We start from the raw sequence: 16,081 nt of genomic DNA, 5'->3' as shown, positions 1-16,081 counted from the left end.
GGGGCCGCCAAGGCGCCCGGGGCGCACCCCAACTCTGCCCCTAGCCGGCGCTGGGGAGCGGGCGGAGCGGGGCGAGGCAGCCTCCGGGCGGGGTTGGGGCAGCTCGCGCACCTTGGCGCCCCAGGCGGGCGGCTGAGGGTGCTTCGTCCCGGAGTCCTCGGGCTGTGCGGAGTGTGAGCTAGAAGAGTGCCAATTTGGGGATCTCTCCTGGTTTTCCTTTGCGATTTTTCTGCTTGTCCTTGACAAGGGCCTATTTACCACCATACCCACAGGTGACTCGTTATTGCGTGTCTGCGATTTCAGCTAGTAGCCCTGGGCGGGAAGACACCCTGTACCCCACCCTCATCCTGTCCCTCCCCCCTCCCTCTCGGCAACTCCGGCGTCTTGAATCGCTGCTCTCTCTTTATCCTCCTTTCTCTACAGCTGGGCCGGGGCAGTCGCTGGATGCTTGGGGTTAGATGGTGCGGGAGCACCGACGCGGAGGAGTCCCCGGGATCTTCCACGTCTGTCTCCCCACCCCCAATCCCAGACGCAGGGGTCCAGTTTGGACCGACCCAACCTCATACTTTCTTTTTCTCAGGCAAACTGTGGGTGACCGCGCCTGCGGGGGACTTTGCTATCCGTCCACTGGGACCTGGGGAGAGAACACCAGAAGCTCCCCGTCCCCTCCCCTTCCACCATTTCGGATACCCCGCAGAGACTCGTTTTGGGGTTCCCGCTGACTTCCCAGAAGGACGCGTGCCCCTCTCTGATCGCAGCGCGGGCGGCCACCTGTCTGCCGCGGGGACCCCTCTCCCATGACCCTGCGGTGCCTCGAGTCCTCCGGGAATGGCGCGGAAGGGACGCAGAGCCAGTGGGGGACCGCGGGGTCCGCGGAAGAGCGGTCCCCGGAGGCGGCGCGTCTGGCGAAGGCCCTGCGGGAGCTCAGTCAAACAGGTAGGGAGGCGAGCCGCCGAGCCGCGAGCGAGAGGGGTCGCTTCCCCCAAGACGCGGGTTGGGGCTTTGCTGGCGGGCGGCGCGGCCGCGGTGCGGAGCGAAGAATGGGACGGAACTGCGGCCCGTCGCCTCCGGTCGCCGCCTCAGGGCGGGGGCCCGCGGAGAGGATGTCCGCACGGCCCTGGATCCCTGGGAATGCGAAAGAAAAGTGGTTCTCGGGGGACTCAGAGGCCTAGGGGAGGGCAGAGTGCGAGAAGGGCTTCTTGGAAATAGCCTCCTAGGGGGCTGGAACCTTCGACTGTTTGCCGCAGCTGCTCAGGGGTCGGTACACGGGCTTGAACCCTCAGCGAGAGAAAGAGCCCGGCGCCTCCCCTTCCCGCGGGGAACGAGGGCGGCCGGTGGGCGCTGCGCTGCCCGCAGTTTCAGCTGCATCCGGCCTCCGAGCGGAGTCGCCGCTGCAGCCCGGGACCTTGGCGGCCAAGTTCCAAGGACTGATTGCCGCGCGGGCGGCTGCAGCAGAGCCGGGAGGAAAGCGGCCAGCGAAGCCCCTGCAGAGCGCGGCCTGAAAGGGCTGCGCGCCCTGGGTATTGGTTGTCGCAAGTGCAGCCCTGCGCCTTGCGTGGCCCGCGGTCGTCTCTCCGCGTCTGAAAGAAGAGAAGATGGGGGTGGGGGGATGTGGCAAACCACGCAAGGTTCCAAAACCTTACGTTCGGGACAAAATTGAAGCTTTGGTAGCACTAGAGAGGGGGGAAAGTCACTTGCGGTTCGGTGTTTGTGTGCAGACTTCCCTCAGCGGGGCGGACCGGCAGGTTGCAGGTATCCGAGCAATTGGGGGGTGGGGGTGGAAAAGCACGTTGTTCAGACTTCTTACGCAGGATGTCTGTCTCCAAGTCGTTTTTGAAAACTCGGTGGGCCCCGGGATGGTGCAGGCAGATCAAATGGAGAACGCTGGGGGAGACGGACGGTTGTTGTGATGGATTTGGATTAGGGCAAAGTCCAAAAGAGGTGCGGATTGTAAACTTGAAGTACCTCTAATCAGTTGGGGTTTCCCTCATTTCTCAGGGACTGAGAAGGTAGTTGTGACCAAAGCAACAAACAGAAGCGGTCGTAGTAGAGACGCACTTTAAAAACAGGGAAATAGCAGTGCTTTCCACGGTCTTTGAACAGAGATTCTGCCTTGAACAGATTTCCAGATTTGGGGAGGGAAGGAGTGGGTGGACAGGAACCTTCCAAGAAGTTCCTTCTGTTTTCACCCTGTGGGAGTCACAGGAGCTGTTGGGGTTTCCACCTTTGTAAGGACATGACTTTTATTTCGAACTTCCTATTTCTTTCTAATTTACTTTGCACTTGAACAGTGCTAGAAGCATCGTGCTTTGTGGGACAGTGTGTCACGTTGCAAATATTCCTTTCTGTCCTTAGGAGAAAAAAAATCTCAAGACAGTTTAAAGAAGGGCTACAGAAAGTTAACTTTTTAAAGCAGAAAAAGTGGCTCACAGTTTGTGTTCATAAAATAAAATGGACCCACATTTTCATTAAATGTCTACCTAAAATATTTATGGTAGTCTCTAGTAAACTTTCCACACACTTCTCTTTAGAGCTAGAAAAACCGTTGCCAAGTATTTGCCCTATTTAAAAAATTCTGTATAATAACTGTCTTACCCTCTCTTCTTTTTCTTCTTGAATGAAAACCCCAGGTTGGTACTGGGGAAGTATGACTGTTAATGAAGCCAAAGAGAAATTAAAAGAGGCACCAGAAGGAACTTTCTTGATTAGAGATAGCTCGCATTCAGATTACCTACTCACAATATCTGTTAAGACATCAGCCGGACCAACTAATCTGCGAATCGAATACCAAGATGGGAAATTCAGGTTGGACTCTATCATATGTGTCAAGTCCAAGCTTAAACAGTTTGACAGTGTGGTTCATCTGATCGACTACTACGTTCAGATGTGCAAGGATAAGCGGACAGGCCCAGAAGCGCCACGGAACGGCACGGTCCACCTTTATCTGACCAAACCGCTCTACACGTCAGCCCCGCCTCTGCAGCATCTCTGTCGACTGGCCATTAACAAATGCACCGGTACGATCTGGGGACTGCCTTTACCAACAAGGCTAAAAGATTACTTGGAAGAGTATAAATTCCAGGTATAAGTGTTTCTCTTTTTCTAAACATGCCTCCTATAGAGTATCTCTGAATGCAGCTATGTTAAGAAAAAGAAAAAGAAACCCAAAACTTGAGTTCACTACTCTGGATAACTACTCAGAATTCTAAAAACAGCTGAAGTCCATCTAATTTAAACGTGTGATGAGGTAGCTAGGTAGTTAAAGTTTCCCCAGATGTTTTCACCTGAGTGATGCTTCCCTTCCTAAGGCTGACCAAGACCAGATGATCCTTTTAAGTTAAAAATAAAATGTCCCGAGTAAAGGCTTAAGGAACATTTTATCAGAATGCCTTCCTTGCCTTCCCGAGGTTCCTCTTTGTTAGGCGGAAGACCCAGGCCCTGTGAGTACAGAGAGAGCTCCACGTAGGAGGACTGAAGAAGGAGAAGGTGCAGACTGACACAGGCTTAGCTTTAATTTTACATGCCTGGTGATCAGAGTCTACTTTAGGACATTCTCTATTTTTGCATTCTTGATGTACCTAGGAGTTTGGTTAAACAGATACTGCTTGTGAGTATTTATCCTTCTTTTTATGCAATCAACCAAATCAACCAAAAAAATGACCATGAAATCCTGTATTTGACTTTTTACTACATGTATGAACTCTCTCATGTGACTGAGTACTGTAGTAATCCATTTTAAGGGAGCCTTATTTCAGAAATATTTCAAACTGGTGCAAACGGAAAAGACTGTGTCTTTTCCTTTAAGGCTAAAGACCAGAATGTCGTGCTATACAGGTGCAACTCTATCCCTATTAATAAAACCATGTAGACGTTTTATCCTTTGAAGTAGCTGTATCCCGACCTGTTGCCATTGACTTTTGGGAAATGGCTTTAGAAATTTCCAAGTTGTCCTTGAATTGTCTGACCATGGACATCAGCACTTGGTCTCCCTTCTACCATGTAGAATACTTCGACTTAATTTTCTTCCAGAGATAAAGGGATACCTGCCTGTTTTTCAAAGTGTTTATTTACTGCTGTTACTATTTGATTAGAATGTATTAAATAAAAAAAAACTTGACTTTTACAAGGTGCACTTATTACTTTGGATTGTAAAGAACATACACGTTTGTGGTACGGGACAGTTGCCATACAAACTTCTGTCACGTGACGTCAACCAGCTGTTCAGCAAGAGGTAGAACACGACTTCCCCATCCCCAAAGTCATGGGCCGCATTTGCCCTTCGCATTTGGCAGGCATGTTTTAGAAAGTACAAGGACTGTCAGGTGGCCTGGTTTTTTACTGATTGAATAAGCATAACACTAATGCCTTGTGTGTTTCCAAAAAAAAAAAAAAAAGAAACTACAAAAATTGTGACATATCCTGGTCTTTTATGGGTTGATAGGCATAATACAAAATAAAAATTCAAAGTTTTATGGCTATTTACTTTTTGCCACAATCTCATGGCGATCGAGATGTAGAGCCCCGACAGTATTCATTTTGTCATCTCTTAAAAAAAAAGTCCTGTTTAGTTACATTCTGTGGTGTGTCATTGGCAAAGTGAAGTTACATATCATGTGTGTGCCCCCAAGTGAATTAGAAAATGCAGTTATAAATTATAGTAAAACCTGCTTATCCCTGGTCATGAAAATAATTCATATTTTCATGAAGCTCTTGAAAAATAGTTTTGTGCCTAGAAGGAAAACATAACTATGCATGTCCAAACAGCAGAGCCAAACACGAAAGATTGCTAGGTGTGCCTTAGGAAGACTTTATTTGTAGCCTAAAATTTAGAGAAGAGCTCTACTTTTAGGGACTGGTCTATGATGTGGACCTTTTCATTAGGGTGCTCGGACTCTGTGCTTTGTCCCCCTGCCCCTTTCCCCTACAACAGTTGTTTAGTGTGGGGTATTTGACTTCCGTGGCAAAACTTCCACATGATCTGTGTCTGGGGCTTTGGACTTCCTATAAGATCTTTTGCATTTCTGTTCTCATTGGCTCAAACTCTCTGATGCCCTTCAATGCTGAGAGTTGGACAGACGGGTGGGGGGGGGGGGTATGAACGAGCACCCGGAACTGTGGAAAGTTCTTGCATTACTGCTAGCAGGTGACTGACTATTAGAACACCAGAGGCTAGCAAAGATATCTCGAGTGTGCTGTGAAAGTATTTAACCTTACATTTCAGTCTTCCCTGTTCCAAGTAAGTTGATAAGCATCAGGAGACAGTCCTTTTTTTTGGTGGTGAGGGGCGGGGTATGTGTTGTTTTGCTGTGTTTTTTTTTTTTATCATTACTAACCTCATTTACTTATTGAGTTTATTGTGTGCCAAGTTCTCACTCCGCTCTTTACATGCATTATCTCATTTAATCTTCACACTGACCGTATGAGCAAAGTTCAGTGATTAAAGGAGGTACGCCTTCCATTTGTGAGTGAGGAGGCATTCCAGGAATATCTTAGCCCTTTTTATTCCTGGAGAGGAATTATGAAGAGCATATTGCTGCTATTTCTACATTGATCCAGACAAACAAGTTAGAGCAGGCTATAAAAAGAACCCTCAGCCTTTATAGTGCTGCCCCAACCAGAAAAGTACAGGTACTTTAATTAATGTCCTTTGTGGGATTCGAATCACCTTGGCCCAGTAGTTTTTTCCTGGTGTAGGGGTAAGGGAGAAAAGGGTTAACTTAAAAAAAATTTTTTTTAACATTTAGTAATTTTTGAGAGACAGAACATAAGCAGGTGAGGGGCAGAGATAGAGACATAAGACCCAAAGCAGGCTCTGGGCTCTGAGCTGTCAGCACAAAGCCCAATGCAGGGCTTAAACCCACAAACTGAGAGGGCCTGACCTGAGCTGAAGTCAGACGCTTAACCGATGGAGCCACACATATGCCTCTTAAATTTCTTTTTTTAAGTTTTATTTGTTTTGAGAGAGAGAGAGAGACCGTGAGCAGGGGAGAGGGAGAGACTCCCAAGTAGGCTCTGTGCTGTCAGCTTGAAGCCTTATTTGGGGCTCGAACTCATGAACCGAACCTTGAGACCATGACCTGAGCAGAAATCAAGAGTCAGATGCTTAATTGACTGAGTTACCCAAGTGCCCCGAGGGTAAACTATTTTACTTGGTTGTTGGTAAATGATGCCAGTAACCAATTATTGGTAGCCCCATTTTATCGCTGGACAAACCGAAAGGGTAAGATGTACCCTTGACTAAATTATCCTTGGTGGAGCCAGGAAAAAGCCAGTATTCCCTCCCTATGGAGGACACTTTGGGGCTTAAGTGAGTGTCTGTATTATTGTTTTTACTGTTGAAGAATAGAGTACAGGAACTTTTGAACCTCCATGGACTTAAGGTATTTTGATGTGAGTTTCCACTCTGAGCAGATTTGAGGCAGTGGGATTTTTATTCCACTGCAGTGGGCACTAGGGACAGCTTTTTAGGGACCTGGGTTTTATTTTTTAGAGCTTTGGACAGTGGAGAAAAAGTTCAGCTTATGAGCCGAGAGTTCTTTTTTGGCATGTCAGTGAGAAAGCCTTGACTTCATAGTAATTATGTAATCCAAATAGGTAACAGAATGGGACAGTTGTTTGGAGTGTTTATTTTCTCGGGAAGGATTTTTTTTTCCTGCTTTTAGAAAATTGTACCCTGGTAGGCGGGCAAGGGACAGAGACGTCATCAAATAATCCGAGGGATGGAATGTCCTGAGAGCAGGCCGTGCCCTTCTCGGCTGTCGGTTTAGGCGCAGGGTAGTGGGGGTTGAGTGGCAGTGGTCCCATTTAACAGCTGGGCTGAGGCCTGTCTTTCTGATCAAGGTCTCGGTTCTGTGCTTTGGAGCAAAAAAGGGTGATCATTCATCCTAGACCTTTCATTTACTAAGAGGCCTGTAACCTCTCCCAATTTTTCTATTTCCTAGAATTTTAAAGCTTGAAATCACTTTCCAGATCATAGAGTTTAGTTCTGACGTTTTACTGAAGAGAATGTTCAGACCAAGGGAGTCAGGAGATCTGAGTGTCCCCGCGCCCGCACACAATTCAGCAAGTCAATGGCAGTGTTGGCATTTGAGCCCAGAGAGTCTAGCCTCCGGTTTGGCGTTCATAAGTGCTGTACCCTTCCACCCTGCGTGTGGATCTCAGTGTTTTCCCGGTGCCACCCTGCAAGCCCTACAGTGCTTTTAACATCACAGTGTTCTTCCTCTGAAAATTTAGAGAGCGGGGCCTTTGGAGTGCCACGAGGGATAATACCAGTTCTGGTCTTTCCACCCACCTTGGAGAATCCCCTCCGGCTGGTTTTCCTGACGTCTCAGCCACAGTAGAGTTGCGTGTTCATTTTAACTCCTCAATCTATTTGCTGTTTGAAAAATCGAAAACGTGTCATCCATGCTATTCTATGATCTCATTTCTGCGTCTGCCAGACATGACTCACACACGGCCGTGGGTGCCCGGGTCACTGCCCACCCTCCTGTCCTCACCAGTGGAGCCCATTCTTTCTTTTGTCCGCTCCTGCGCATAATGGCACAGTTAATTCCTGCCTTACTTTGTGCCCTCTGTGTTATAAATTTGCCCTGTGAGCTCATTTGACAGAGCCCTGCCCAGCCTTATTTACTCCAGTGAAAGAGGGTAATTCTATTCTCCTTGAGTTGGGTAATTTAGACTACCTGAAGATTAAATCTGTCTCCAGTCTCTCTTTGATTCCTTTCAGGATTGTGAAACAAGTAGCCAGCCCTAAATGCACCCGCTTGTGTTAGGTGCGTATTTTTTATTATTATTTTCTTAATGTCAAGTACTAGAGGCTCCTTCACTGTTAAATTGCACTTCATTTGAATGGAAAGGAAGTGCCCCTCCCCCACCCTGCTCATCTCCTTGAGAAGGAGTCTGTGCTCGTTTTGTTTCTGTCCTACGGAAGCATATTTTTTCTTGTATTCTCACCTTCACATATTTTTTATTTTTCTAATGTTTCCTCTGCGTGGCTTGAGTTCAGGTTACTTAACTTTGCTACCAAAGTAAAGTAACAGCTGTGGCTACCGTAGCCTCTAAAAGCCCCGGAATCCCAAATGCCTAGACGGTAAGTAAGCTGAAATCATGGAGCAAAGCTAGGTATTCATTCCTTCGGGAGCTTGGGATCAGACGCGATCAGACGAAGTGTGGTCACAGAGAATGGGGTTCACGTCGACAGACATTTACTGAGCCATAAAAAGAAAACCACTTTTATAGACAACTCTTACTCGGAACTACATCCTTTGCTTCCCCTGGAGATCAGAACCACATTTTGTGAAGTATTACTGAGGGGCGGGGGGTGCCTTTCTCACAAACGCTGGGAGCGGGAAGGTGATCTTGCCAGCTGCCTTCCTCTTCCGTCACAGCATAAATACCACCCAGGGGAGCCCCTTTCCGACGGCAGAGAGGGTGGCACTTCATCCCAGAACTTCATAAAACTTTTAGGTCTCCCCAGTTTCTAACCATGTTAAGATAGAAACTTATGTTTTTGCTAAACAGTTTTCCCTTATTAGTTTGGTACAGGTTTTCCTATTGAGATTTGGGTCCAGAAAGCTGCTGTGATCTGTAGCTCTCAGAAAAATATTTTCCATGCTATTTCTACTTGGAGAAGTCCCATTTTAATATTTCCTCTGCCATCTTGATGAACTTGACCTTTCTTAGGTTTCCAACATAGCTGCTCTGTCCCCATTTGTTTCCAGGTTGCAGCCGTCAGGTCAGGTCGATACTGGGTCAGAAAGTGTATTCTGCGCATTTGATTAGGGCATCTGCTTTCACTTACCTGCAGTAACACGGGGCCGAGAGAATGGGGTGGTAGAAGCCTATATTGTAGCTAATAGTTTTGACTTCCTCCCCATTGCTCAAACCACTGACAGAAAAATTAGTGGCTTTGCTGATCGCTCAATTTATTTTCCTTGTCCATCAGGCCAGGAGGATGCTAATAAACAACAGAGCGACTAAAAAGATGGCGGGAACGAGAAAACTCAGCTGAGAGGGATGGAGACTCAGTGGCTGCTGAGGGCCCCTGAGAGCCCGTTAAATACTTTCGGGCCTGTTTATCCACCATCCAGTTGTTAGCTTACGGCTGTGTCAGTTACCCAGTTGAGGTCCCTAAGGCAGATGAGCCGCATTCTGATTAGGGTCAGAAGATAGATAATAGGCAGACGAGACGTCACAACACCTGGGTCACTCCCTTTGCTTCATCTTATACAGGCATTTTATCATCCCCATCATCACCAGGAGGGTGAGCACAGTAAGGTATTTTGAGAGAGCCTGCATTCACATAAACTTTTATTGCAGTATATTGTTGTCATTGTTCCGTGTTATTCTCATTATCTCTTACTGTGCCTAGGTTACAAATTAAACTTTTTATAGAAATGTATGGATAGGAAAAACATGGTATAGATGCGGTTTGAATTACTGATGTTTCAGGCATCCACTGGGCATTTTGGAATACATCCCCTGTGGATAAGTGGGGACGGGGGGTGGGCAGGAACCACAGTACTTAGGGGTTGTGAGCTAAATCATTCTGAGTAAATCATTGGTAGATTGAACTCAGCCGCAGTGGGAACAGTTACACCACAGCAATCGGCAGATACCACAAATGGGGCTTCCCCCCCGCCCCGGATGATTGGTTTAACAATATCACTGATCCAGGTGTTCTGTTCTTTATACCTGAGACCACTTTACGGTAAGATCAGTTTATTTGTATCCTCCTTTGTAACAAGGCCAGTGTTTTAGAGCAGGATCGGGATGAACAAATTGAGGAATGCATTAAAATCTGTATTCCAATCCTATATTGAATTACATACATTGCTTTTTGGTAGATGGGCCGATCTCTTGATTAAGTATCTTTTCCTGGTGTCTGCAGATACCCTGTCAGAGTTTATTCGTAGGGAGGAATAGGACATTCCCAAAGTCCGAGGACTAATATTTAAAATAGCCCTTTTAGCTCTAACAGATTAGGGTCTTTCTTTGCTTCTAGCTTCATTCGTTCATTCATTTCATTACTTCATTTCCTTCCTCCTTTCTTCCCTCCCTCCCTTCTCACCTGCTTTCCTCCCTCTCCCTTTATTCTGCCTACATTTATTGCATGCTGCCTACTGTGTTATTCATGAGGAATACAAAAGAGTAAAAAAAAAAAAAAACAACTAAAACTGCTCTTGCATTACTGAGCTCTTCTGGCCCCCGGAAGAGATGGAAAGGAGAGGAACTAACGCTTAGTAAACAATCTTGTATGTGTTCTATGCCTTGTATGTCATTCCATTCAATCCTTGCAACAGACTGGTAAGGTACGAATTTCCACACTTACTGAAAATGAAACTGAGGCTTGGAGAAAGAAAATAGCTTTCTAGTGTGAAGTCATGGTTTAAACCCAGGTTTTTTTCGGAGCTCTGAAGTTCAGTTCTGTGTCTCAGGATCCCATCTAGGAGCTTGAATTCTACGAGCAATTTATTGTAAGATGCTGTGATAAAGGCAATAACAGTTACCTGTGGACAAGGCGCCGTCAACGTGTCTTGAGGGGCTGGAGAAGGACCTCAGAGGAAGGTGCCTTGTCTGCTTATTAAAGGCCAGGTAGGACCCTTTACTTTAGACGCCTCGGTGAGGAAGGCGTTTCTTTGAGGGACTGGAGAGGAGGGTAGGGGTGAGTTGGGGTAGATCTTGTAGATCTTAATAGTTTGGAATTTATCTGGAGGGCAGTGGATAAAAGCTCTTTAACTGGGGGAGTAACTAAACTAGGTTTGTGTTTTAGACCGTCCCTCTGGAGTCCCTTTGGAAAATGTCCTGGACAAAGCGAGATTGGAGTTAAGGAGCCTGGGTGGGTGTGCACTGCTAGGTGTGGGGGAGGTGGTGGCAAGGTTGGCCCAAGATGGAGAAGGGTGCAGATGCTGACCCTCTTCCTCTCCTGCAGGCTCATATTTGCCCAGGAGTCTGGGGCTGTAGGTCATGAAGACGCATGTCTCTCTTGGAAGGCTGGCGTCCCGTGCCCCCCCGCCCAGCCCCCAGTCGGGGTACATGGCAGATTCCATCCTCAGGAAAGGTGGAGGAGGTGGTGCAGTAGCAGAAACTTGAACTATGACTGTATTCGGTGGGCACAGGTGCAAGAACACCTACCTGACACTCGGGGGTCCCAGACAGACCAGGTTTGGCCACTCGCCACTGACAAAACCCAAAGGCAGAGTGAGGAGTAGTGGTGCAGCCAGAAAGGAACTTATTTCAGTGAGGCCAACTTCGGAGAGACAGTGGACTAGTGTCTCAAAGACTGCCTCCAAAGTGTTGAAAATATTTCCAGGTTGGTATAAAAAAACTCAGGGGGAAAGGTCGGTGAGTACAAACAGGTGGGCAGTAAAGGCCAGGCTGATCATCATCGTGGGGTCAGTCATGTGGCAGCTTGCTGGTGTCGGGGCGGTCCTTGCTGCTCGACCCGGTAGTTTCAGTTCCCATCACGGGCCGCCTTGCCTGCAGCGTCTTTTGCCCGAGTTAAGAGATAGTTAGAATTTACTCACTTGGAAAGTATGGAATGAAGTCAAAATGCAGGTCGTTGAAGTCCTCTTTCAGGACTGGGTAAACTTGGGATCCACTTCCGGTTGTCTGAGCTGGGGCCGAACGCTGAATCTCTCAGGGCCTCAGTTATCTCATCTGTACAATGAGAAGCTTGGCGTCTTCATGCTTTTCGATCCCATCTGATAAAGCACCCCACGTACTCCGACGGGAGAGCAGTCTCTCTCCCCCTGGGGTGCGGCGGTCGGAGGAGAGGCAGGCTCCACATTTTTGTAGGGTCTCAGCTTCCACTTAAATTATAGTGCAGACTTTTACCTCTATGCCATAATGTTACTTTCATTTATCTTGAAAAAGTAGTAACTTCCTTTTAACTGTGGACTTTTTCACAGCTGGAGACAATTGACTCCATTTTTATCCCCGTTAGAACTTTGTGTTTTCACCTGGCTGTGGGTGTGGAGGGCCTCCCTGTAATCAAGGAGTTTGAATTTGGGGTTGTAGTTCTTGGTTGTGCTGGAGAAACAGGGATCTGACGTGTGTCCTCTATTATCACAGTAACTCTTTGGATGAATTTTCAGTATCAAGGGCCTGGAGAGCTAGCGTGGCTCCCTGACCAGCGTCGTAGATGTGCCCCTAGAAAATTGCAGGCAACACATGCGTTTCCACAAATCCTTTTTCCCACCTCCATGGATTATTCTCATTTCTGATTGATCCTCCATGGACAAGGAGACCTCTGAGCTTTGTCTTTCCTTTTCTTTGTTAAGCAATTCATTAAAAAAAGAAGAAGAGGAAATGGAAACACCTACAGAATACTATTGGAATTCTTGGAATCTTTGGTAAAATGAAAAGAATCTTGGAGCATGACTGAGACTGCCCCAATCTGTCCATCTTACATCTTTGGATTTTCCTGCATCTGTTTTAAAGTGGGGTGCACCATTGACCTTGACAGCCTCGGAAGAGAGGGGTGTGCAGCTGTCATAGGCAGAGGCACACCACTGAGCTTAGTAATGACTGAGAGCTTTCATGAGATCCAGCTTGAAACTGCACTTGGTAGGCCATGGGATTTGTTATGTTCAGGGCATGACCATGAGGTGGCCCTTCTGTAACAAACCAACTCTTGGGCTTCTAGAGGACTAGAAAAAGCTAGAATATTTAGTAATGCCCGCCACTGCACTTGACACTTAACAAATATGACCTCATTTAGTGCTCCCAGCAAACCTGTGAAGTTGATTGTCTTTATCTCTGCTTTAGAGAAAAGGAGATTGACACATAGAGGGATTTAGTGACTTAAGAGGGAGCCCTAAGATTTGAACTCAAGCCAGTATGACTCCCAAATCTATGTGTTTATTCACTCTTGCATTTGTTTTTCTCAAGCTTACAAATGCTTTTAAGCTCTGAGACCTCCACTTAGCATGCACCCCAATGATCCACATGAGGCCATGTACCTTCTAGTTGGATGTAGTTAATCGCAAGAAGGCTAGGACCTCAAGGACCCTGGCTGCCCAACTTGTAATTATGGTATTACTGGGGCTTTAATTTCAAAGTAAGTCAAGATCTCCCCAAAACCTGAGCACCAGCTGGGGAAGATCACTTCCATCTGATTTACACCTCTTTGCCCTTTTCCTGTCCTCCTTTAGAACTCTCCCCAGGGCAGCCATAACCCGTCATCTCTCCCCTGCCGCCTTTTTTCTTTTCTCTGGAGGTAAACTATATGAATTATGTATCAGTCATAATAAGCTAGGTTATGCTGCAAAACAAGCATCCCCACACTCTCAGTGGCTTAAAACATCAATGGTTTATATCTTAACACATATCTCTGCCTATATGTATCTCTTGTGCCACAAAGGGGATTCTTCTCTTACATCATTTCAGAACCCAGGCTTCCAAAGGAGTCACCTCTTAAAATGTGGCTGAGGTGCTGAGCCAGTGGGAGAGGAGAAACCCAAGGATCTCTTGTTGGCGTGTAAATGCCTTGTCCCTTCTCCTCTCCACTCACTGGCCAGCTCTCTGCAAAATGGGGCCACTCAGACACAAGGGGCCTGGGTAGTCCAGCCCTCCTCTGTGTTCAGGACGGGGAGAAAACCAGAAATATTGGGTGAGCAGCCGAAACAAGCCCCACTTATACCACGCCATATAAAGTTTGCTCCTCTTTTTCTATTTTGGCTAATTCGACCTCAGGTAACCTTTATAGGACACACTTAGCCTCTTAAATTCCATTCCTCCTTCCCCTTTGTCTTCCAAAACTTTTTCAAGTACTGCAAAATAGCTTTTCTCTTTCCTTCCTGTGAGCCAAAAGGAAACTTCTTAAGTCTTGAAGTAAAATTATACATATTAAAGAACCAGAGGTTCTTCCCTCAAAAGCTTCTGAAATGACCAGAAGTTCCTTCTGATCTTCATAAATATCTCTTCTGGCTTTGTCAGCCTGCTAAAATTAAACCTGTCTTTTCTCCAATGTCAATATTCAGGATAAATAATGTTCCCATTCGCTTCTTACTGTTTTGTTTAATTGGCTATATTGCGATAGTATTGAACAGTACTACTTTCTACTGGTTTTCAGTGAAATGCAGAGACATTCAGGCACACTACATATCAGATGGACTTGTGAGATCAATGCGGCACCTTCTTACTAATTTCAATTTGCTTCTGATGGAAACTGTTCTAAATTCCAGACAGTTGGAGTGCAAACTTTGTTTTAGAATGCAGCCTGTTCCTAGTGTAGGTCTTTTTCTGTAGCACCTTTATGTATAATAATACTAGAATAAATGGTATGTTTTGGTGGATAATTATGTTCTGCTGTATTCATGAGTTAATATCTTTGAAAAAATTAGAATATGTACACGTATAGGGGCGCCTGAGTGGCTCAGTCGGTTGAGCATCGGGCTTCGGCTCAGGTCATGATCTCATGGTTCATGCGTTTGAGCCCCGCGTCGGCCTCTGTGCTGACAGCTAGCTCAGAGCCTGGAGCCTGTCTTCGGATTCTGTGTCTCCTTCTCTCTGTGACCCTCCCCTACTCACGCTGTCTTTCTCTCTCTCAAAAATAAAATAAAACATTAAAAAAATTTTTAGAATATGTACATGTGCTTAATCTAAAACTTTATGAGCACAATTTTTCCTTCATTCTCTTACTTTCCCCCCTGCATTAATACAGATCAGAAATTGTAGCATTTGGGGCACCTGGGTGGCTCAGTCGGTTAGGCATCTGACTTTGGCTCAGGTCATGATCTCATGGTTTGTGGGTTCAAGCTCTGCGTTGGGCTCTGTGCTGACAGCTCAGAGCCTGGAGCCTGCTTTGGATTCTGTGTCTCCCTCTCTCTCTGCCCCTCCCCACCTCAAGCTCTGTCTCTCTCTGTCTCAAAAATAAATAAACATTTAAAAAAGAAGAAGAAGAAAGAAACTGTAGCTTTATCTGGGCATCTGGGTGGTTCAGTCATTTAAGTGGGACTCTTGATTTGGGTTAAGGTCATGACCTCACGATTTGTGGGTTTGAGCATCTCGCCTCCATGTCCCTGCACCCTCTGCCCGCACTGAGCCCAGCCTCAAGCCCCTCATAAGGTTCCACCCTGACAGTGCAGAGCCCGCTTGGGAATCTCTCTCTCTCTGTCTGCCCCTTCCCTGTTCTGGCACACTCTCTCTCTTAAACATAAACAAACAAACAAATAACTGTAACATGATCTTTGACTTCTCCCTCTTTATATTTCTCTCTTTCATTTATTTAGTCCTTCATTCACTCAGTCCTTCATCAAATATTTACTGAGCATCTATTTGTCCCAGGCACGAGGCAAGGTCCAACACAATGTTAAAGAACACAGTTTCAGTCTCAAGGGGATTCCTGGCGGTGGAGAGACAACACACATGGGAGGAACTATAATCCCTGTAATGAGGTCTGTACAATGAGCAGTGGAGGCCGGGAAGAGAGGCCTGGGTCTGCTTGAAGACATCAGGGAAGGCAGCAGAGAGGAGGCAGCTTTGGCACTGAGAGAATGGGTTGGCCTGAGCCGCAGGCGGGGTGCCTGGGTTCCAGGAGTTGGAGGATAAGCCCCAGCTGGTGAGCAGAGAACAGAGCATCAAGGGTTTTGCTTGCCTTTCAAAGAAGTTTGCATTTACCCCAGGAAGAGAGGGAGCTATAGAAGACTTTTGAGCTGAAGAATGATAGTATAGGATTTAGTGGCAATGCGGTCCCTGGGCTGGAGGGGCATGCCGCCAGATCAGGACTTCCTAATGCAAGATGAAGATGCAAGAGGTCCCTGGACAGAATGCTTGGGATCTGCAAACTTAGATACAAGAAATTGTTTTTGTCATTAACCTCTACGTGAAATCAAGCATTTCCTTCCAATATAAACGTAGGCAGAGAATCGCAGTAGAATTAGCAGCAGAGGGGTGCTTGGGTGGCTCTGTCGTTCAAGCATCCAACTCTTGACTTTGGCTCAAGTCATGATCTCAGGATTCCTGAGTGTGAGCCCTACATTGGGCTGGGTGCTGACAGTGTGGAGCCTGCTTACGCTTCTCTGCCCTTCCCCCACTCGCTCTTTCAAAATAAATAAACAAACAAAAAAAATGAAAAAAG

General features: G+C 46.6%; 1 protein-coding gene across 10 annotated transcripts in view; it reads left to right on the top strand.

Moving 5' to 3' along the window:
• SOCS2 (suppressor of cytokine signaling 2) overlaps nucleotides 1–4,426 on the top strand; it is a 33,212-nt gene extending 28,786 nt beyond the window's left edge. For 8 of the 10 annotated variants that reach the window (XM_029954179.1, XM_029954188.1, XM_029954185.1 and 5 more), the window contains 2 exons: nucleotides 581–936; nucleotides 2,631–4,426. In XM_029954179.1, coding sequence (XP_029810039.1) covers nucleotides 798–936; nucleotides 2,631–3,088 — 597 coding nt within the window. In that variant the 5' untranslated portion in view covers nucleotides 581–797 and the 3' untranslated portion in view covers nucleotides 3,089–4,426. Of the gene's footprint in view, nucleotides 1–39; nucleotides 273–317; nucleotides 937–2,630 lie in introns of those variants that run through there. The other 2 variants (XM_029954184.1, XM_029954181.1) reach the window with 2 other exon arrangements.
• The last annotated feature ends 11,655 nt before the right edge of the window (nucleotides 4,427–16,081 follow it).

Source organism: Suricata suricatta, chromosome 10 (genome assembly GCF_006229205.1).
Source record: "Suricata suricatta isolate VVHF042 chromosome 10, meerkat_22Aug2017_6uvM2_HiC, whole genome shotgun sequence".
NCBI classification, from domain to species: domain Eukaryota; kingdom Metazoa; phylum Chordata; class Mammalia; order Carnivora; family Herpestidae; genus Suricata; species Suricata suricatta.
This window is presented reverse-complemented; position numbering and strand designations above follow the sequence as displayed.